Source organism: Trichosurus vulpecula, chromosome 9, assembly GCF_011100635.1.
Source record: "Trichosurus vulpecula isolate mTriVul1 chromosome 9, mTriVul1.pri, whole genome shotgun sequence".
NCBI lineage: Eukaryota > Metazoa > Chordata > Mammalia > Diprotodontia > Phalangeridae > Trichosurus > Trichosurus vulpecula.
This window is the reverse complement of record NC_050581.1, coordinates 8128300-8150979: the sequence shown is the minus strand read 5'-3', so window position 1 is coordinate 8150979 and position 22680 is coordinate 8128300. Positions and strand designations below refer to the sequence as shown.

At 36.8% G+C, this 22680-nt stretch overlaps 1 protein-coding gene across 1 annotated transcript in view; it reads right to left on the bottom strand.

Moving 5' to 3' along the window:
- ELP1 (elongator acetyltransferase complex subunit 1) overlaps positions 1-22680 on the bottom strand; it is a 68240-nt gene that overhangs the window by 11972 nt on the left and 33588 nt on the right. The window contains exons 17-29 of the mRNA XM_036738143.1: positions 20347-20400; positions 20143-20248; positions 18120-18235; positions 17648-17721; positions 17199-17277; positions 16550-16629; positions 15851-15988; positions 13751-13836; positions 13160-13308; positions 12047-12170; positions 8785-8882; positions 8361-8562; positions 6063-6124 (exon numbers count right to left, since the gene is read on the bottom strand). Of these exons, the coding sequence (XP_036594038.1) occupies positions 6063-6124; positions 8361-8562; positions 8785-8882; positions 12047-12170; positions 13160-13308; positions 13751-13836; positions 15851-15988; positions 16550-16629; positions 17199-17277; positions 17648-17721; positions 18120-18235; positions 20143-20248; positions 20347-20400 (1368 nt within the window). The remainder of the gene's footprint in view (positions 1-6062; positions 6125-8360; positions 8563-8784; positions 8883-12046; positions 12171-13159; positions 13309-13750; positions 13837-15850; positions 15989-16549; positions 16630-17198; positions 17278-17647; positions 17722-18119; positions 18236-20142; positions 20249-20346; positions 20401-22680) is intronic.

The window sequence follows — 22680 nt, the reverse complement described above, 5'->3', positions numbered from 1 at the left end:
TGGGGCGGGTTGTATTTGTCAAGCAGGATGATTATGGGAATGGGTCAACCATACAAAGTAGTACATGATCAACCAGTATTATGCAACTACTGCACACCGGGCACGGTGCTAAAGGCCACATAGTCAATACCCTGATGGGTCACAGACCTAAATCATTCCCATTTCCCCAGCCAGTCAAGACACAAAGTTCTGATGCTGGGAAAAGTCCCTTTGTCAATACTGTCAACCTTAAGCAAGTCACCTGAACTCCCTGGGCCTCAGCTGTGAAATCATTTGGATTAGATGGTCTTGAGTTATCTTCTAGTCGTAGATCTATGACACCTATTCATCAATTTATTCTGTAAATATTTACTAAATATCTGTGTGTAAGGTACTACGGGAAAGAGAGTGTGATTCAGTGGAAAGAATGCTACATTTAGTCAGGTTTTTGTCTGTGAGACCTTAGACAAGTCACTCGATGTCTCTCATTCTCAATTCCCTCTTCTCGAAATTGAGAGAGGACCAGAGTAGATAACTTCCAAAGTCCCTCTACTTCTAAATCTCGATCTTCAAGAAGCTTCTAACCATGGGCAAGTCATATTCTCTCTCGGCTTCCATTTTTGTTACCTACAATTCTGTGGCACCTAGGTGAATGCTTGCTATGGATGTGCTAAGGTGCAGTCAAAGTGCTATGGCATCACGGGCTCTGCATTTGGGGCACTGTGAACCCGTTTGGGGAGCTGACATGCACAGACATAACTGTGTTAGTGTGGTTGAAGTAGAAGGCCCAAAACTGTAGCATCTTCTTCTACTGTGCATTTTTCACCCGCCTGGAAATGTTCTTAGGAGTTCCAGAGTAGTGAAACATTTTATGGGAATAAGTATTACCTAGGACAGGTTACTCTAAAGCCAAGTAATGTGTGCGTTTGATCCTTGGTCTAGAATCCCTGTTTGGTTGTAACCCTTCTCTCCTCTCTCCACCCTTGCCTCCCCACTCCTCACGAAATAAAAGGAAAAATTCATTAACTCTTAATGGAAATCTAGACCTGTGTGGAATAAACTTCTGGCTCTCACACATCTGAGATTCAAGGCACTCCAGGGGAAAATGCATCATAATCATAATCACCAAAAATGAATCACTTTGCTACTGCTCAGGGACATCTACAGCAGGGGTTTCCAAGGTGGGGGCCACTACCCCCCCCCAAAGCAATCGACGGGGGAAAGACGGTTCATGACAAGCCGATTGGAGAGTGAGAAAATGAGTAGCACCTCACTTTCCCTGACAGTCAACTGAATGCTTGTCTCCAACACAACCCCACTGTTATCTTCACTCATCACTCTCCATTCCCCTATTCTCACCATGGAGCACCAAGCATCAATTTCTCAGGTGTTTACAACTTAATACTGACCCAGGCACCCACATCTACTACATAGCTGCCGTTGGGAAAATTCTTTCTCATCTCCTAATGTACTCATATCCTGATCCCAAAGCATCTCGTGGCTGTGGCAGGTGCCCTGAGTTAGTGAACAGTTGACACACAGGATGAGTAACCATCTGCATTGCTCGTCCCATCTTTTCCTTGTGCGTATTGCCCTATTTCTGTTAAAAGCACTACCACACTTAGTTACCCAGGTTCATTAGCTCGGCGCTGTCCTCCGTTCTTCACTCTTGCACACTCCACACATCCCATCCGTTGCCGCACCTTGTTTCTACTTCTATTCCCTCTTCTCTACTCACACTGCTATTATTCCAGTTCAAACCCTCAAGACTTCTCACCTACATTGCTGCAGTAGTGTCCTAATCCCCATTCTAATCTGTTCTCCACCCAGATGCCAAAAGGACTTTCTGCAAGTCTGCTGTCCCACTCAGTAAATTCTGGAACCTTCCTATTGGTTCTAGGATCAAATATAAACTCCTTTGTTTGGCATCGAAATGCTGGCTCCAACCTACGTTTCTAGGTTACACGTTACTCCCTTCTGCACTCTAGGATACGGCCAAACTGTCCTCCTTGCCGTTCCTTACAACACTCATCTTCCCTGTGTGCCTCTGGCTATCCCTCGTGGCTGGAAAGTTCTCCTTCCGCACTCTTGCCTCATAAAATCCTCCAAACAACTTTAAAATAGTGCCTCAAATCAAACTCTGGAGTGGTAGACTCAATAAAAGGTAAGAGTGAGACATTTTCTACCCTGAGACAACTTAGGAGGTTGGCAGAAGAGGTCTGTATCACTGGGGTAGGGGCCAGCCCAGAGCATAGCATCATCAGTGGTAGGCCTTGGAAGAAGTAGTGACAGTGGTGCCTAGAGATAGTGAGGAAATCAAAGAACTGGTCAGAAAGAGATTAGAGGGGAGTCTTTGCTGACACTGGGTGCAGCTGGTGCTGACTGGCAATTCTCTTGCCCGTAAACAGTTGTGGGTTGCAGTTCCACGGTAGGGAGGAATGCATGTGGTCAGTTACAAGGGAGCAGGGGCTCTGGTCTCAGTTCCACAGCAGAGAGGTGCACTAGTGTTTGTGGCAACAGGAAAGCAGGGGACCTGGTGACAGTCCCAGGGTCAAGAGGAGCTTCAGGGTAAGAGGAGCCCTTCCTGGGTATAAATCAGAGCACAGGCCAGGAGAGGTAATCACCCCTCTCCCTGGATCACAACACCACGTAAGCACCAAAAACTTGCAGATCCCCAGAACTAGCTCTGAAGAAGCAGGACCAAAAAGCCTGAAGCATGGGATGCACAGTGCCTCCCTCACCCCCAGGTGAACATAGCCCAACTTTAACGTAAAGCTAAAAGGCAAGAAATAGTCTGGGAAAAATGAGTAAACAACAAAGAACTGGATAACAAAAGGCGAAGACTAAGACACACACTCAAAAGGAGATAATAACTTGAAAACAGCTATAAGCAAAGCCTCAAAGGAAAAAAGATACTAATTGGACATAAGCCCAACAAGAATTCCTCAAAGAGTTAAAGAAAAAGGTAAGAGTGGTAGAGGAAAAATTGAGAAAAGAAATGAGAGTGATACAAGAAAATTACGAAAAGAGAATTAACAGCTTGGTAAAAGAGGCACAAAAAAATAATGAAGATAATAACACCTTAAAAAATGCAATTGGCCTAATAGTAAAAGATACAAAAATTCACTGAAGAAAAGAAATTCTTAAAAAGGATAATTGGCCAAACAGAAAAAGAGGTGCAAAAGTTTACTGAAGAAAATAATTCCTTAAAAATTAGAACTGGGCAAATGGAAGCTAATGACTCCACGAGACTTCAAGAAACAACAAAACAAAGTCAAAAGAACGAAAAAAAATAAAAGAAAGTGTGAAATATCTCACTGGAAAAACAACTGGCCCACAAAATAGATCAAGGAGAGATAATTTAAAAATTAAGGGACTACCTGAAATCCATGATCTCAAGAGAAAAAAAAAAAAAGCTTTGACATAATTTTTCAAGAAATCATCAAGAAAACTGCCCCAATATCTTAGATCCAGAGGGTAAGATAGAAATTGAAAGAATCCACCGGTCACTTCCTGGAACCGAGATCCCAAAATGAAAACTCCTAGGGACATTACAGCCAGATTCTAGAGCTCCCAGGTTAAGGAGAAAATGTTGCAAACAGCTAGAAAGAAATTACTGAAATATGATACAGTCCCAGTCAAGATGATACAAGATATAGCAGCTTCTACGATAAAGGAGCAGAGGATTTAGAATATGATATTCCAAAGGGCAACTCCAAAGGATTACAACCAAGAATCACCTACCCAGCAAAACTGACTATAATCATTCAGGGGAAAAAATGGGTATTTAGTTAAATAGAGGACTTTCCAGTATTCCTGATGAAAAGACCAGAGCTGAATAGAAAATCTGACATTAAAACACAAGACTCAAGAGAAGCATAAAAAGGTAAACATGAAAGAGAAATCATAAGAGACTTAATAAAGTTAAACTGTTTACATTCCTATATGGGAAGATACATATAAGTACTAAGAATCTTATCATTATTAGGCAGTTAGAAGGAGTTTACATAGGTAGAGGACATGAATGTAACTCAATTATGGTTGGGATGATCTAAAAAAAAATGAAAGAGTGAGAAAGGGATGCATTGGGACAAGGAGGAAGGGAGAGGTAGAATGGGGAAAAATAAAGAATGAAGAAGAGCTTTTACAATAGAGGGGAAAATGAGGGGATTGTAGGCAATGTTTGAATCTTCCTCTCACTGGAATTGGATGAAAGACTATATATACACACCCAGTTGGATATAATCTATTTTATCCAACAAGGAAACAGGAAGGGAAGGAGATAACAGAAAGGAGTGTGTGTGTGTGGGGGGGGGGGGAAGTGATAAAAAGGAGGGTGGATTAAAGGCAGCAGTGTCAGATGCAAAGCAAACTCTTGAGAAGGGACAGGAAAAAAAAAGAGAAGCATAAAAGGAAGAAAATAGAATGGAAGGAAACTGTAAATGTGAATGGAATGAACTCACCTATAAAATGGAAACGGAAAGGAGAAAGGATCAGAAACCAGAATCCAATGATTTTTTTTTAAAGAGACATTTGATACAGACACAGAGTTAAAATAAGGAGATGGAGCAGAATCTATTATGCTTCAGCTGAAGTAAAAAAAGGAAAGGTAGCAATCATGATCTCAAAGTGAAAGCAAAAACAGACCTAATTAAAAGAGAAAATCAGGAAACTTCTGTTGTTGTTCAGCCGTTTTAGTTGTATCTGAATCTTCATGATCTGATTTGGGATTTTCTTGGCAAAGATACTGGAGTGGTTTGCCATTTCTTTCTCCAGTCCATTTTACAGATGAGGAAACTGAGGCAAAAGGGTTGAGTAACTTGCTAAGGGTAACCTAGCTAGTAAGTATCTGAGGCAAAATTTGAACTCAGGTCTTTCTAGCATTCTATCCACTGTGCCCCCTTTTTGGGTTCTACTCTCTCATCTTATTAGTTGGATAATAAAATCATTTGTAAATAATGACACGTTTTATGGAGATAAATATCCCTAAAGGGCCTAATCTTAAAAAAGAAAACAACAAAAAAGCCTTTCGCGTTTTATTTATTCTGGTCCATCAGCAAAGGAGACTGGTCACGTAAGGTTTTCTTTTCAATAAGAGTAAGGTAGTGACAATCTATTCATTTGGAAGCCTGAGATTTCATATACACAGTATCTCAAAGCTACTGAAGCTTAAAATTTCCCTAAGCCTTTTGGGCTTTTTTTTTTAAACATACAGATCTACAAAAGTAGTATATTAATTGTTTCTAAATCAACCATCCCTTTATTGCTTCTAATATCTTCTGATTTTTAAGTTTCAATCATCCTTTCTTGTCACCTTTATTGAATAAAAAAATAACTGAGATCACGTAAGAACATGATTACCTTATTTAAATATGTGATAACTAGCCTTTTAATGTTTGGTGTAAATCACTAAATAAAAGTTGAATAACTTCAAATATGGTAACGTCATTAATATCAATTATTTCAGATTATCCCTATAAACTGTTACGTATATTCAATTTTCCCTCCTGATCTGGGGTCTGTGCATTTTTGGAAATTCAGGGTTACATGAAACTGCATGAGGCAACAGATAACAGAGGAAATGACAACACAAGCAGGTAGGGAGGGACACCCCAATGAATTAGTTTGAGATTTGTGATGAAATCATGTATTTTGGGCAGTATTTACCTATATAACAATTTACTCTTACAACTCACCTGTATAACAATTTACTCTCCCTTATTTCCTAGTCAATAAGTGATTATTAAAAGCACAACTATTAAAGAAGTAAAAAACTCTTTAGCAAACAAATAAGATATTAGTGCATTTTTCAAAGTAGGCCTTTGCTCTAACAACTACAATAAAGCATTTTCAATAATATAGAGAAATTATATTAAATTTTTGGGTTTCCAAATATCAAGTTTTTCATATTTAGCATATTAAAGAGAAGTGCTACAACACATCCCCTCCAAAAAAAGGTATACTAACTTACAAATTAGGACATACTAATTTTTCATTCTGTTGATTAGGACTGGTACAGATTGGATGTTTTTCTCCCTTTTTGGTGAAGGAAGTTAACATGAAGGAAATAAAAGAGGTTTTACCTGAGCATACTGCTCCAAAACTAGGGCTGCATCACTGTGTTTCCTCTGCTCTGCTAGTTTTCCTGTAAGAAAAAGATGTCATTAACAGATGAATTGTCAAGAGAAACCTATTAAAAACCCCTCCATTAAACTTATAATAATAATTAATTTATACTGCATTAATGTTGGAAAAGAGATATTTTAATCCTCAATCATTTTAAGTTAAGAGTTACCAGAGCGCATGGATAAATGCCTCTTTAGAATGGTGTTTTTATCAAGGTTTTATGAAACTAAGGACAATCCCGTACAGTATTAAAAAACAGTGAATACAAAGAGAAATGAGAAAAACACAAATTCTAAACATAGCTAATTTGATTAAGGTTAACCTAATTTACTGACTATTTAAACATGGAGACACATCGAATCAAAGGAACAAAAAGATAGAATGAATTTTATGTTTCAACTGATCGACACAGTTTCTGAAGAAAAAAGATTTTAGATAGTGTACCATGGATCAGAATATGAGCTACACTCCAAGTATGTATTATGCAAACATAAACACTTTTAAGCTTTCCCAAGGAATGTGGATGGTTTTCCCCCCTTGAAGCACAGTATTTACCTATTGTTTCAGCAGGAAAAGAGCTAAGTGGCAAAACAGAGAACCAAGTTAAATTTTGCAGTTTATCTGGACTGACATTAATCTGCAGCATAAGTTCAGATTAAGATTATTTCTGTCTACCAACAACAGCAGAAAAAGCCACAGAAAGGAATATGAAAAACAATACCTGCATCAATTTTGGAGCCTAATTAAAGGTACACAGAAGAGGAGTGAACAAAGGATAGAGAATCTGGGCAGAAGATGCCCAACACTCACGAAGAATGAGAAAGTGCTCAAAAGGCTGAAGACATAGTCTTCAGGAAATATCTCCCAATCACTCAGTAGCTTAGACATGCAAAACATTTCTGGAAAACTCAGGAATATCTTCCTACCTAAATCCCTACATGGTAAAAGTTCTATCTTCTTGCTTGATGTGGGGAAAAAAAAAAAAAACTTCCTGTACCTAGGAAAAAGCTGACTCCAGGATCCCAGGAGAAGCTGGGCATATTTATACTTCTGGTTACCTGGGGCTCAGGCAGGATGGCCTTTATGGCTCTAGCTGAATAAAACAACATGAGAAAATTGGGAGCAGAATGAGATTTTATAATGCCCAGGACTGCTGGAAAAGAAGATCCCAGGTAGAACACAGAGGAATTTTCAGCAGGTGGGAGAAGGAAGACGTATCACAATGTTGTACACTCTTAAAACAAGCAAGTTAGTGTCGTCTCTAACTTCTTTCGCAAAGAAGCCTTAACGCAACAATGTCTCTATCCCTTTGGGAAAAAGATTACTGGCCACTACCTGCTACATTTTAAGGCTGTCTCCTCTTAGAGCTACATGCCTCCAGGTGTCAGCAAGTCATCTCTCTACATACAGTCTAAGGAAAACTGAAGCTTCCTCCAGATGTGACAAAAATAAGATGTAGCAAAGAATGAAGAACTCTCGAAGATGTTTGGCCCTAGAACTCTACATTTGTTGACCTCTGATTGGCTTGCAATTCTATGCTACCAAGAATTCATTCATATATTAGTTATGTTCAAAATGTGCATTTTTTAAAAATTACCAATAGGTCTATGAGAGAAGTTCATTATTCTGGCATGTGTGTAAAGATTTTATAGGCCAAGATGCTGGGTTACTGCACTTGGCAGTTGTTAAATTGTCCACAGACCCAGTGAAATACATAAATTCACATATACGTACATGCAGGTGAAAGGATGCAAAGCTGATGAATGATAAAAAGTGGATGGGTAGAAAGACTAAAATAAAGGGCTGAAGGGACAGAGATGAGGCTGATATACAGGGATGAATTTGGCAGACAAGGAACCACAGGATACAAGTGGAATCTGTTTACTGTATGATTGGAGCAGTGCTGCTCAATCAGTGTTGTGGACAAAGCAGTTACGTTACGGGAAATCACGTTTCCCTGAAGCTCTCTGGCTTCATTTGTGTCTTAACAGCCCAGCTCTTAATCCATTTACTCTGAGCCTTTCATTTCTCCATTACTCCATACATAATCTACAACCTTCTTACCTCCAAATATAGAAACTAGCCCTGTCTGGAATCATGTTGGATTTAGGTATTCTACCATCCCAATCTTAACTGACAGCTGTGTAAATTACCTTCAAGTGTGGTATACGAAATTAAGAATGTACAAATGTGTCAAAGAAATAACAAAAAGAAAAGGGTTACGTAAGACTGGTGAAGCAAACATCAAGTCTTACCTGACAGAGTTCTGCCCAGGCCAGACAACTGGTCTTCAGTATAGGTCAACTGAGCTGCCATACAGAAGGCTTGCTGCCAGCTGCCACTGTTCACAAAAGCTTCCAGGGCTTTCTCATAGGCGCCGGAGCGTGCAAATACCAGTCCTGCTTGTTCAAAAAGATTCTTTTGCTTCAGGTGCTCCCCATAAACGCTACTGATATCCTAAAGTGAATTTAAGGGTAAATGAGACTACAGATAAAATAGCCCCAATTACAGGCTGGCTCAGCCAGACATTTTTTCACCAATAACTTACTTAGCATGATAATATGTCTAAACAGCTTGAAGATAAACCTCAAAGTCAAGAACAGTGTTACTGGGTGTAATACCAGTCTAAATAATCCTACCACAAAACTCAACAAAGTCTCAGGACAACAAATCACATACCTTGTATTGTTGAGACTCTGATGGGTACAATTTCAGGGCTTCATTATATAAGTTTTTGTCCTTTACCAAGTTTAAACATTCTGGAAAATACTCAGGGCCTATGGAAATAGAATTAAAATATAGAATTTAGAATCAGAAGGGATGTAAGAAATCACCTAGTTCAATTGCCCAATTAGTGAGTAATCCCACTGAGAACAACCCTAAGAGATAAAAGGGTCTTGGCTACCTACCTTCGAGGACAGTCTGCTGGAAAGATATTTACCAGGCCAGTCTTCCTTCTGTTGAACTAAATTTCCCACTTTGTTAACTTACTCATTTTATTGGCGTAAAAAAAAAAAATCTCTTCATAAATGGCTCCCCTGCGATAAGATTTCAAGATAGTATGCTGAATATAGGTCGATTTCACATATATGTGTGTAGATAACATGAACTTCAATTATCATATACTTGTATATTATGTGTGTGTGTGTATACATACGTGTGTGTGTGTGTGTGTGTGTATGTAAGGCCATTAAAACTTGTAAGTGCTCATTAATCATACCTGCGATTAATGTTTGCGGAATGAATTAATGAAAATAAATAAAATTGGCTTTTCGATGAACTGGGCTCAAACTCAGTAAAGAAAAGAATGAGGCCTCTCCCTTAAGATCATGTTTAGAATAAATAAGAAATACTGAACAATGACAAAGGATAGGTTTAATCACAAATGACACATGGACCCATAGGTGAGCCCACAAGCAAATCGCCTCAATCTTTTACAAAAGCTTCAGATTCAGTTATTTCAGGGTACAATTAAAGTGGCAGCTGCTTCTCTAGGTGAAATTTTCTGGTATCTCTTCATGGTCATTGTGAGCTGCTACTACTGTATTCCTTGGAACTGCTGCCTCTACCCTGATGTAAAAGGTTGTTCACTCCTGCCAGTGTGATGACTTGAGCTACTGAAGGAAGAAGTAACCATGAAGAGAGGTAGTGAGATAACCCCTGTCAAAAACAGGAGCTATTTCATTTTCTACAGACTTGCAAATTTCTGAAGCCTGCCGCCTAGGGGGTAGGGTGGGCTCTGATAGCTCAAAGGATACAGCATTATATTTCAATAACAAATCAACAAATTCGGTTGCATGGGGGTTTCCAACATATTACAGCTTATTAGAAGAGTAAGGTAAAATTAAGTCTTCCTTGAATCTTTATGGACTTTTACAAAAACTACATTAATCCTAACTACTAAATAAGGTTTTCATTAGCCCAGGGTCATGCCCCAAGTTTTAGAACAGAGGATCTTAATTTTTTTGTGTGTTATGGATAACCCCTTTTGGCAGACTGGTAAAGACGCTGAAACCCTTCTCAAAATAATGCTTTTCAATGAGTAAAGTAAAATAATATGTACGATTACAAAGGAAAACAATTATATTGAAATATAGTTTAAAAAACAAAGCCAAGTCCAAGTTCTGGGCCCAGGTTAAGAACCCCTGAACCAGAGGATCTAGAATTCAGCCATCATTTTGCTCAGGTCTGTTAAAGGTGTTTCAGACTATCCACTAGTACAGCGGCACTGCTAGCTCAGATTGTCTAAGGCTAGCTCTCATACTGTTTTTCTGCTAAAAACTTATATTCAAAATTGACAAGAAACTATTGAATGAAAAAAATGACAGCTTCTATTAGTGGCTCTTACATATCATTTTAAATGAAATTCAGTCTCTTTAAGAATGAATAAATTTGAAGTTTTTAATCACTTACATTTCACGAAGTCATCTAAAATCAAACTGAACAGGATGATGCACTGTCCTGTGTTAAGAAAATCTGATACAAAGAACCTGAACTTTAATTGAAATATCTCTTTAAGACTAATCATAAACTTTCAATGGAGTCAAAGGACATGAATGGACAACTTATGAAGGAGGAAATCCAAATTCATTAATAACCATGGGGAACAAAGCTCAAATTTCCTAATAATCAAAGAAATGCAAATCAAAACACTAGGAGAAAAAAAATTATAAAACTCATACAAATATTTTAAAAAGCAACCTGGTAAAATATAAGAATCTTAATCCTATCTTTTGATCCTCTGATTTCTGTACTAGGACATTCTTCTAAAAATGCCATAAAATCCACCTCTCAGTAAAAAAAAAAAGTTGTCATTGCTGTACAAAAATATCCATTAGCTACATCATTTATAATAATAAAAAACTGGAAGCAGTCTAATACGCGTAACAATCAGAAAATGGTTGAATAAATTAGGGTTAGTATCATGAAAGTTGTTTAAAAAAGGGGGGTGGTGGGGAGGAAATATGAACCCAAGGAAAATCGGAAAGACCTATATACAAGATTGCAAAGCAAAATGAGTGAAACCAGAAGTGAATACACACGTGTGCACATGTATGTTTGTATACACAAGTGTGTATATATATATATATATATATATATATATATATATATATATACACACACTTATACATACACGGATACAAATACATACAAAGGAAGAAAGCCAAAGACAGTGAAACTTCAGACAGAACTGGATGGGACAGAATGAACATGTCTTCTTTGTTTTCTGTTACCTTGTTTGTTTCTGTACTACAAATTAAACGTTTTAATGCCTTGCTTTGCATGTGTATTTGATAGTCTGTTTATGGTTATTAAGTTTATGTAAAAATTTATTTTTTAATGAAAATCCAATGTGTTGCTAAGTCCTATTGATTCTACCTTTGCAATATTTCCTTGGACACTGACACCATTCTGGTGCAGGTCCTCTTCACAAACGATTTCCTTTAGTAACCAGGCCTCGGCTATAAACTGGTAAGATTTTGCAATTATATTTTTAAAGGACAACAGAGCTAGAAAGTTTAAGAAAAATTAGGAAGAAGACAGAAAATGCATTTAACTTTTGTTTATCATCTATTGCAATTTTGTTCAATTATTTGAAAGAATGTACAGTATAATAATCTTGGTGATTTTGTGTATGACTTTGTTTCGTACTTTGTACATTTATTTCATTATTTTTATTAACGATGATTAAGTTTATAGTCAAAAAATTGAAGTATCCAATGTCCCCTAATTAATTTTAAATAATTCAATTTTTAAAAATCTGAATTACAGATTTCTTAGTAATATATTTAGTTGGTTAAAGTAAGATGTGCTGTTACAGTAAACAATATAGATTTTAGATAGGAGAAATTATGATCTATGCCATATGACTTTCATATAAATGTTACCTTTTAAAAAACCAAATAGTAAAGAAACATAACAAATATTATCATAGACTTACCACATTTGCTGAGATGGCCAATGGCTTTTTCATACCGTTTCAAGTGCTTATCAATTGTGTACCGTTGATAATTGATTTCCATCTTTCTAAGTGTGTTCAGAAATGGAAGATATTCTTTGGGATCCTAGAGAACCAAATAACATTGCTATATTCATTTCTCTTGAATATCAAAGAATACAAGTCAATTTAGGCTAAATTTTTCAAAAATCTAAAATATTTTTACTTTTCACGCAGAATACACTTTGCTATTTAACTAAAATTTCACCTCGTCTACCTCATTCTCATGCCTTATTCTGTAAGCTAATACTGTCAAAGTTCTCACCTAAAAGATAATTGCAATATATTTCTCTCACAATATTCCTTTTGTTTTCAAAGGTTATATATGAAAGAAGCTGAATTTTTATGCCAAAGTGCACATTACACAAGTCTCCAGACTTATTACTCAAATATTTACTGAATGCCAATCTCCAAAACCACAGGGCACCAGGGAAGACTTACACAAAACAAAAGATGGGGAATCAGCATGGTTTAGTGGAAAGAACACTGATTTTAGAGTCTGATAACAATAAAATAGCTAACATTAATAGAGCCCCTAAAGGTCTGCAAAGAGCCTTTTGTATATTATTTGATTCTCTTAGATTCTGGGATGCCACTACACATCACAGAGCTCCTGGGCAATTCATTCAGGTGCTCCCTGGCAGAGCACACTCCCTTACTATAAATAGGCCATTTGTACTTAACTTGAGAAAAAAGAAGTAGAGCATATCTATTGAAGAAGTTTGAAAGATGTGGGTAAATTTTACTCTTCAAGGTCTTTGACTCACATACAAAAGCAAAAAGTACTTCAGGAAGCACTAACGTTAGCTTTACCAGAAACCATAATTTAATGCAAGTAACGTTTGGGAACAGTAAGAAATAGTCCTTTCCATTTCTCCAGAATGCCATGCAGCATGCATATGCTCACTTAGCATTAAAGATGGTTTATCTATTTTGAAAAAGTTCTTGAATTTTGTCATTTCTATCAATTTTTTTGGAATAAATGTTACACTACCGCTATCAAGGTAACAGGGATAAAAAGATATAAAAACAAAAAATTACTGATATTGTTCATACCTTCTGTGACTTCTCAGCTACCATGAGCACCAAGTCAAAGTCATACGTCCCTAAAGAATGGTCATACAATTCATTGACATCCACCAAAAGTAGTAAGTATTTTAAGGCTTCCTCCGCACTCACAGCATCAGGAGAAGATGGAGCATTTCCTATAATTATTTAAAAACACACAAGTCAACAGAGCAAAAGCCAACAATAACTACGTTGGGTCTACTACTAGGTTCTGGGCTGATATGCTACTACACTAACCATCCTCCTAAAAGGAAATCTCACTGAAGAACAAAATGTATACGAGTACATCCAGAAAAGCAACAAAAATATCAGTCACGCCGGGATTCTCTGCACGGCAGATCTGGAGGAAAGTGCAGCCTGCATTGTGAGCAGTAAAGTAATATCAAATTTTGGCAGAGCTAACACTATCTGAACATACACTTTTCTGACCGTTTGCATGTGACATGCAGCACTACCTCTGCCCTCCCCCTTTGCTACCCAATGCCTCTCATATGCATGCAGTACACTATGATGATTTACTGTTCTTTAAAAAATCATTTTAGTTTTTTTCTTGGTGACATCAACACACTGTTATGGTACCTTGAAGCTCATGGACCTTCTGTAGGACAATTTCTAGTTCTGGTTTAGTCTTTTTTATGTGAGAAGTCAGTATACATAGGCAGTACCTGAGATGAAAAGAGGAAAAAAATAATGAAAATTATTTCTTCTTGCTGTTAATTAGTATTACTAGAGACTTCATTCGACTTTTTACTCAGAAAGATTTTACTTCCGCTTCTCCTTTTTTTAGGTATGAAATACAATACTAGTATTAAAAGTTTGCCTGTGGTAAAATCATGTCTATTTATAATCAATATTGATTAAGGTATCTTAGACATAGCCTGTAAAGCTTAACATATTATTTAATCAAGTGACTAGGGTCTTTTAATTAAATGAAATTTATATGTCATATACAAGATCACTAATTTTCAAAGAACCAGATATACTAAAATATGATTTGACACTAAAATCATGAAAATAATTTAAAGCTTTTTTTATGATTCAGCACCAGCTTCAGAATCTTTCAGTGAGTCAGTTACCGTATAAACTTCAAATGACATTGTCTAATACTGTCAAATGTTAAAAACAATAGAATGGAATGGCTCTGGGTTCCACTACACACTCTGAGAGTTGTTGCTAGGAATAAATTCCTGATATTTTTTTTTTATTTTGATAAGCAACAAATAGAATGCTGTAAAAAGTTTCATATTATTCTAACAACATAATTCTTCCTGCCTCCACACTGTTCCTCCTTTAATTCATCTTAAACAATTATCACCATAATGAACATCCTGAAATACTGTTTTGCATAAGCATCTCAACTGTTCAAATATTTTATACTTTACCCCACAACTACAGGATGAAGTTCACACTCCCTAACCAGGCGGTCTTCTTTAAACTCACCTCCACCTACCTATCGAGCCTATGCCCCACTATTTCCCTACATCCCTTAAGTGCTCCTGCTGATTTATTCAAAAAGTCTATGCTTTTCCCGACTATCCATTGCTTCGCTCACACTTCCCTCTTCAAGAACGTCTTCCTGTTTCCTCTTTGTTGACCCAAGTTCTTTTTCTCTTTCAAGGCCCAGGTCAAGTTCTATCCCTCTTGTGAGACCTTTCTGGGCCACTTAATTACACAATAATCTGATAGGATTTATAGTCTATAATTACTCGTTTGGCAATAAATCATATACTGCCTAGTAATGTGTCTTGTACCATTGCCTTATATCATTATTCCTAAGTATGTATCTTGCCTCACAATTAGATCTGCAAATGTCTTGAAGGCAGGGATGATGACTTATGCTTCTATTCTCCATGAAACCTAATGTAAGAATTGTTCAATAAGCATGTGGCTAATTGTAAAGGATTTGTTCAGATTGAAAAAGTTCTCCTCTCCCAAAGTAAATGATTTTGCTTTGCTGTCTTTGTTGTGAGAAGATTTCAAGAGCAAAATCTGAAGTTGATAAAAATGCCAATATCCCATCATTTAAAGTTATATTTGAGTTCACTATCTTGTCTTCAAGACAAAGTCATGACAATATTGTCCGTGGTGTAATAAAATCATCTCCTATTGATACAATGCTTCCAAGTTTGCAAAAGCAATACAACAATTGTTTGAGATACATAGCGTAAATATTATTCTCCCCATTCTCCAAATTAGAATACTAAGGCCCTGAAAGGTTGAGGACTGAACTCAGGTCTTTTGATCACACAAGCCAAGGGTCCTTTCTACAATTACCAAACTTCCTCTTATGTTAAATACGAATGCAAATTTTGAACTAGATTCTAGGGTATACAAACAGTGCTCACTTTCTGTAGACTTCTCCTTCCCCTCCCCTCCAGGGGCTCCATGTGGCCCCCATTGCCTACATGTCTCCGCAGCCCTGCTTCAGTACTTGGTGCCTCCTCTCACCCCCCAGCCAGAGCAGCTTTAATGCCTGCAGTGGAGGACCCCTGGTATGGGATCCTGCAGCCTGCCTGCCAGGTTGCTAAATTTGTGTGATGCAAATTTACATAAAGCAAGAATTGTCTATACACATAAAACACAAGAATAACCTCCAATTTTGATGAACACCAAAGCTATACAAGCGTAATTCCATACTCCTGCTATTTCAGAATTTCTCTTAATGTATAGTATACATACTTGTGAGGATTTATGTTCTGCATAGCTACTCTCATGGCATCACAGATAAGGTCTACTTTTTTACCATCAGGACCTCTGGTCATCTGGATATTGTTGGCAACTGGAGAAGGGTACATAGTCTTTGTAATGTCTTCTTCCCTAAAAAAAAGTGTGTATATATACATATGTATTTGTGTGTGTGTGTATGTATATATATACACACATACACACACACATACACACACACACACGAATTATCACTAGTTGAACCCCACCACATGAATCCAATTATAATTTATACCCAAACGTGCCTAAGTAAAACAATGAAAAAAGTTGCAAGGATCAACAGTATGGTTCTAAAGAGTAAAAAAACTGGCATTTGTCTCTATCAAAAAATTCCAGACGCAAATTCTAGCAGTTTATTCATGTCCCCAAAAGTAGCCATTCAAATTTTTCAATTCCTAACGACATCAAAATTAAGGATCATTGTTCAAAGAGAATCACAGGCTCTTGGAGATCTTGTAACAACTATAAAAATCACTGTGTATGAGCTCCCACCTAGTAGACATCCCCTCTAAAACATCTCTATTAGCCTTTGTTTAAATACTTCAAGTGACAGGGAAATAAATCACTTTATAGCCCATTCCATTTTTGAACAAGCTGTAACTAATAAAAATCTAGAAAGGAGGGTAAAAAAAAAAAAAATCTCCGGATACTTACTTCAGTTCTGTGAAAAACAGGTTGATATAATTTACAGAATCAATCTGCTTTACAAAGGTTTCCACATTTTCAAGAAATGCCTGACAAAAAACAAAAATGATTTCAGTTTATCGAATAAACAAACACAAAAAGATGATAAGCAAAAGGAAGACATGTTTAGAGTTAATTAACTTCTGCCCTGAAATGACTCCATAATATGTAAATGTATAATTTTAAAACAATTGTATGCATATGCTTTCATACTACAGTCCTAAAGTCTGGACACATAGGCAAAAATGCATATTTTCAAGAAATGAAATTTTCAACAACATTTTATTTAGTTGGAATATTAATAAATAACATCTTCAATACGATTTCTATCATTTGTGATGCAAAGGTTGCAAGATTCACGTGAAGTTGATGCAATAACTCCACACTGTCATCAACTGCCTATGTGTCCAGACTCTAGGAACACCCTGTAACTGAATAACGGAAGCATTCTTGGTCAGTTTTTGCTCTCTGAAAATTTTCCTCATTATTTTTCTTCTCTTATTTCAGCCTTAATTATTTCTTTTCAAGATGGAAGATTTAAGTGTAGGATGGAAGTGAGCTGTTACTCCCTTATGTTTGTGGAATGTATATATGAAAAATCAGAGATTTAGACATTTACCTGCGGGTTATGGTCATGAATTAGATTTAGATTAATTCTCAGTTTTCTCATACATTCAAATGCTTCTTTAAACATAAGTCTGTGGTAAGATAAAAAAGGATGGAAAATACGTATTTCAGAAAAATTCACTTCACTGGAATCAGAATGGTTTCACTATTACAAAAAAATTTACAAGTAAATTATCTCCATATGCAAAAAAATGAATTTCTCTCACAAGAATGCAGTAATGGGTTTCTACTTCCAAAGAGTACAAAGTAAAAAAAGTCAAGTGCCAGAGTTCATGGGACTTCTTAAAGATGTTGTAGAGACAGGAACCATAGGCAGAAAGAACTCATAAGGCTGTTCAAAAGCAATTTTTTGGGGGGGCTCTAAAATGTTCCTAATGCCAATAAAAACCCACAATCATCTCATTAACAATACTGTTAACAGTAAAAGCATATGACACTCACCTGTCTAACCACTTCCGAATCTGAGCTAAAACCAGGGCTCGATGATAGACAACTTCCAAGTTTCCCCTTGGCATCTTTAACATAACAATGTAAATAATGTATTAAATTTTATGTTTAAAAAAAAAAAGCAGACAGATAATAGCCTCCTGGACCACAGGGAAGTGGGAGCAAGTTACCCGGCACAGACTTGTAAACGCTGTAGAGGCTCAACACCAAACCATCTTTTGGCGGTGATGAATCTCTATCTGCCTCTTGCTATGCTCTCAGTTAAAGGGGAACCCTCCAACAAAGTGCCTCGTGGGGAGTAATTCTGTTCACATTGTTCAATAGAGATGATACAAAGACAGGCGTTTAATAAATGCCTTGGATGACTTTTCACAGGAGAAATCTCAAGGGCAATGGCTTCCTCGGGACATATTTTCAATTCTGCTATCAAATATAGAGTAAAAGTTACTTAAAAATAAAAGCCGACCTGTAATACAAGCTTTGTGTCTTGAGGCACAACAGTGACAATGCGGGACCCTCTTTCTACTTTCCGCAGAGTTTCTTCATTAGCGGCAGTGCTGTTGGTCAGACCTGCTTGGAAAGCTGAAAACAACACAATAGTAAAACAAGCTGCAAAATAACCATGATCATCCAACTAGATGCAGTGAAGGCCTGGACTGAAAAAGGATGCAGACATACGGGAACTTCACAGAAATGTACTCAGGATCAAACAGAGGCCTAAGAAAATTTAGCCTATTTATAAGACATACCAACATGCAATCAACATCCACGACTATAATAGAGAATTACTATGCCAAAAGAAACAAAGAATATGAAGAATTCGGAGATGCAGAGGACAAGTTTATATGAACTGATGTAGAGTGAAGTATCTAGAACCAGAAAAACAACATATGAAGTGACTATAATAATGTATATAAAAAAACAGCAAAGTGAAACAATGGAGGAAAAAGTCTTTTCTCTGATTAAAGGGCTGGTAGCAAAAATAACTAGGGAACTGATTCAAATACATAAGAACCAGAGCCATTTCCCTGAACAGATAAATGGCTGAAAGATAAGGAAGGATACGAAAAGGTAGTTCTCAAAAAAAGAAAAGTTATCAACAATCATATGAAAAAATGCTTCGGATAACCATTAAGAGAAATGTGCATTTACAAACTCTTGAGGTTCTGCCTCACGCTCACGAGATCGGCAAAGAAGACAAAATGAGAAAATGGGGATTGTTGGAGATGCTGCAGGAAAACCGGCACACAAATATACTGCTGATGGAATTATAAACTGGTCTAACCATTCGGTAGAGCAATTTGAACTATTCCCAAACAGTAATTAAATTCTAAATATCCTTTGAACCAACAATACCACTACTGAGCACGTACGCCAGAGAGTTAAAAAAGAGAGAAAGAAATTAAAAAAAAAAGTTTAAGAAAGAGAGGAAAAAGGAAAGGGCCATAAGCAGAAAAAGATTTTTTTTTGCTGTGGTAAAGATTGCAAATTGAGGAGATTTCCACTGAATGGGAATGGCTGAACAAATTATGACATATCAATAGGGTATTAATGTAAAACATGACAAAAAGGACAGATTCAGAGGAATCTGAGAAAATGAGCATGAACTGATGCAGTGACAAGAACAGAATCAGGAAACAATGTATACAATGACTACAACACTGTATATAAAAACTATAAAAGACTCAAGAGCTCTCATCACATAATGTACAACCACAACGCTAGGAGACCGATAATGACTCACGCTTCTGATCTTTTGACAGACAGGTAATGGACTAGAGACGCAAAATGAAATACATATTTTTGGACACGGCCAACATGTGGATTTGTCTTACTGACTATGCTAACTAGATACAAGGGAAGATATTTTTGGGACCAGGGAGATGTTGGGGTGAGAGGGAAGCTAATACTAGAAATACCAAAAAAAAAGGTCAATGCATTTTAAGAAAATGCAAAAGAGATCAGGAGGAGTTTCAGAGGTCAACAGACAACTGAAACAGTTTTGAAACTAATGTGCTGAAATAAAGATATTCCTCCAGATGGTGGACAAAATAAAGGTAAAGCTCAGAGGAAAACGTATCAGTTAAGCTATCCTTTCTTACTGCTACTGTAGATAAAATATGAAGAAACAGATTTAGTCTGTAGAATGATGGATTTAGGAGGCTAGATATATGGCAAAATTTGCTGACAAGACAACCACTGAATATTAAAATGGGTTACTTACGGGATCATTAAAGAGTGTTGTACAATCTTATTTTCTGGAGGCTTTTCCAAATGGGACATGGGACAGATTCTAACTAGTGTGGAATGGCTTAATTATCCTGACTACAAATAAATGAAGGGACTAAGCTACATTTCAAGATTCCTTACACTCCCAGGATTACATATTTAAAAAAAATTTTTTTAAATTAGCTAGAACACAAAATCCTGTCTTTAGGAGACAAAGAACTTCTACCACAGTTGATTATACTTCTTATCTGAAAACTTACCTTTAAAAGAAGTATCTCTCAAGTATAGACACTGGCAGGTATGAGAGTGGGTTGTCAGCAGCAAAAATTCATCATATATTGCAAATGACATGATATTTGATGCAACCTACAAAGTGGAGAGTAAAGCAAGGAGGAGAAAGTCAGCATTTTGCATATACTCGAAGCTATGATCAATGGATCAATTTAAAAAATTAGCCTAGATACCTCAATGTCGTTAATGAAAAAGCGACACCTATCAGTCAGCCCCAGGATGCATTCCTACCAAAAGAAAAGAAAATGTAGATTGTGAGGTCCACCCTAATTTTTCACTGTGACAGTACAAGGACCTATAGAAGATGCCATCTCTACTAGAGAGATCAGTTGGATATTTTCATGTCTTAAAAAAATACCAAGCTTTTCCTAATGCCCATTTTTTTTAGTTTAAAAGATGAATTTTGTTGAGCCAATCTGATATGTTATTTCTCTCCTCCCACGTTCCCTCCCAACCCAATTCTGAGAAGAAATTAAGGGCTGCTTTGCTTGCTGCGAGGAAGAATTTCTCCAAAGGTTGATCATAACAGAGGGTCAAATCACTAGAAAGTAAAAATAGGATTAAAGATATGTTAAGAAAAGTTAAACTGATCTGAGTTCAGAGGCTGCACTTGGAGGGAGCCAGGAGAATTAAAGAAAATGTATTCCTGGACAGAGATGCTGAATTCTTTATTATCCTGGTCAGTAACAGTTAGAACCTAGGATAATTTACCTTCACTATATTTTACTAGCAAAAATGCACTTATCAACATTCCATAACAAACTCTTTTGATAACCATTGATACTATAACCATATTTGGACTATAACTTCTCAGCGCCTGGTGTACTACAGGAAGAAATAAAAATAATGCTCAAGATCATAAGAATTGAAAGAACAACTGAACTAGGATATAGAAGAAACCATCATTGGAAATGACAGGATCCTGAAAACATTAAAGGACAGATTCGCAAAATATCTGAAAAAGAGGAAGGTAATGAAGACCTAGAGGGGAAAAGCATGGATGCCAACAGAAATGAAAACAGGCAACTGAATGGGGATCAACATTTAAGGACTCATATGCCTACCTTTACTCCTTCAAAAAATCTTTGAGAATGATCTATATACACATCAAAGATATCTGTGATAAAAATGTTACAAAGGGAAAGGCTAGCTTTTGCACAAGATTATCTAGAAATGACCACAAGACTTAACTGTGCTTACAGTTGCTCATTATTTCAAAAAGCAGCCTTCAAAGTTCTCTCCCAACAATCTGCCTCCCCTGTGTACTTTAACATCACACAAGATTCCTTCAGGGTTGCAACATAAATATTGTGGTGATCGTGACAATCCAAACAAAGAGAAGCGCAAAGTGGGAAAGCATAAGTTCAGTAAGGGATCTGCACTGCCATGAAGAATGACTGCCTCAGAGTTTAATTTGCAGATAGCATTTTGGCGACTGTATCAAGTTGCAGAATATTCTAAAGTTCCCTTATTTAAATTGACAACTCAAAGGAATTAGGCCTAACAACTCTCACTAGAAAAAAAAAAGAGTTAATAAAGAAAGTTTATTGTCTAGACTATGATATGCAGTTGGATGAATAGACCATCAAGCTGGCCTATCAGGACATATATTTTGTACACTCGATGCAGATATAAAATCAGCTTGGCCCGGAATTAAATCGGAAGAAGATAACAGGCTGGTTTGCATTTGAAAAATTAAATTACCCTTTCAACTACCCAAGATTCTCTCTGAAATGAAAACTCGACTTTTTAATACTAAAAGTCTTTCAATGATGCTAGATGACTGGGCATACCAAAATCTCCAAAGAACCAAAATCATGCATCCTTCAAAGAGCAATGCAGAGACACAAGGTGGGCACAAATAGGCTGCCGAATATTGCCAATACTGAACTGCACACAAGAAACAACGTAAGACACAATCAAAGAGATTAATGGCTGGATGAGGTTGTGGGCCAGTCATAAAGTAAAAATGAATGATATCAGGTGGCCAGCCTTTGTGTTGCACTGGCATCCACATGATTAAAAAACATGGAGGAAGGCTCCTAGGATGTTGGGTGGGCCATAGAAGGAACTTACGGGAAAAACATGGCGAAAGATTCAGACAGGCTAAGAAAGTGTGGCTAGGTGGCAATCTGTACCATTAGAAGAAATACCTACATTGATAAGACCAGTGATTGATTGAAGCATACTTAAATATATAGTAATAGTACTCTATGTGGGAAGGATCTAAATTTTGTCATGGTTAGCAGAACATTCCACATTTAAAGGGTAAAATAATATGTTATATGAACAGCTTTTCCTAATATTCTTCACTGAATCTGAACACTGATAGAACCCAAAAAGTGAGTACACAATAAATCTGCCACTGAATATTTTGTGCAACAGGGATGGTACGCTTGCACAATAAGCTGCAGATTCCACCACGATGTACTCAAAGAATGAATAAGAAGCATTTATTAAACTCTTTCTATATCTATGCCAAGCACACAGAAGTCAGCTGTATCAGG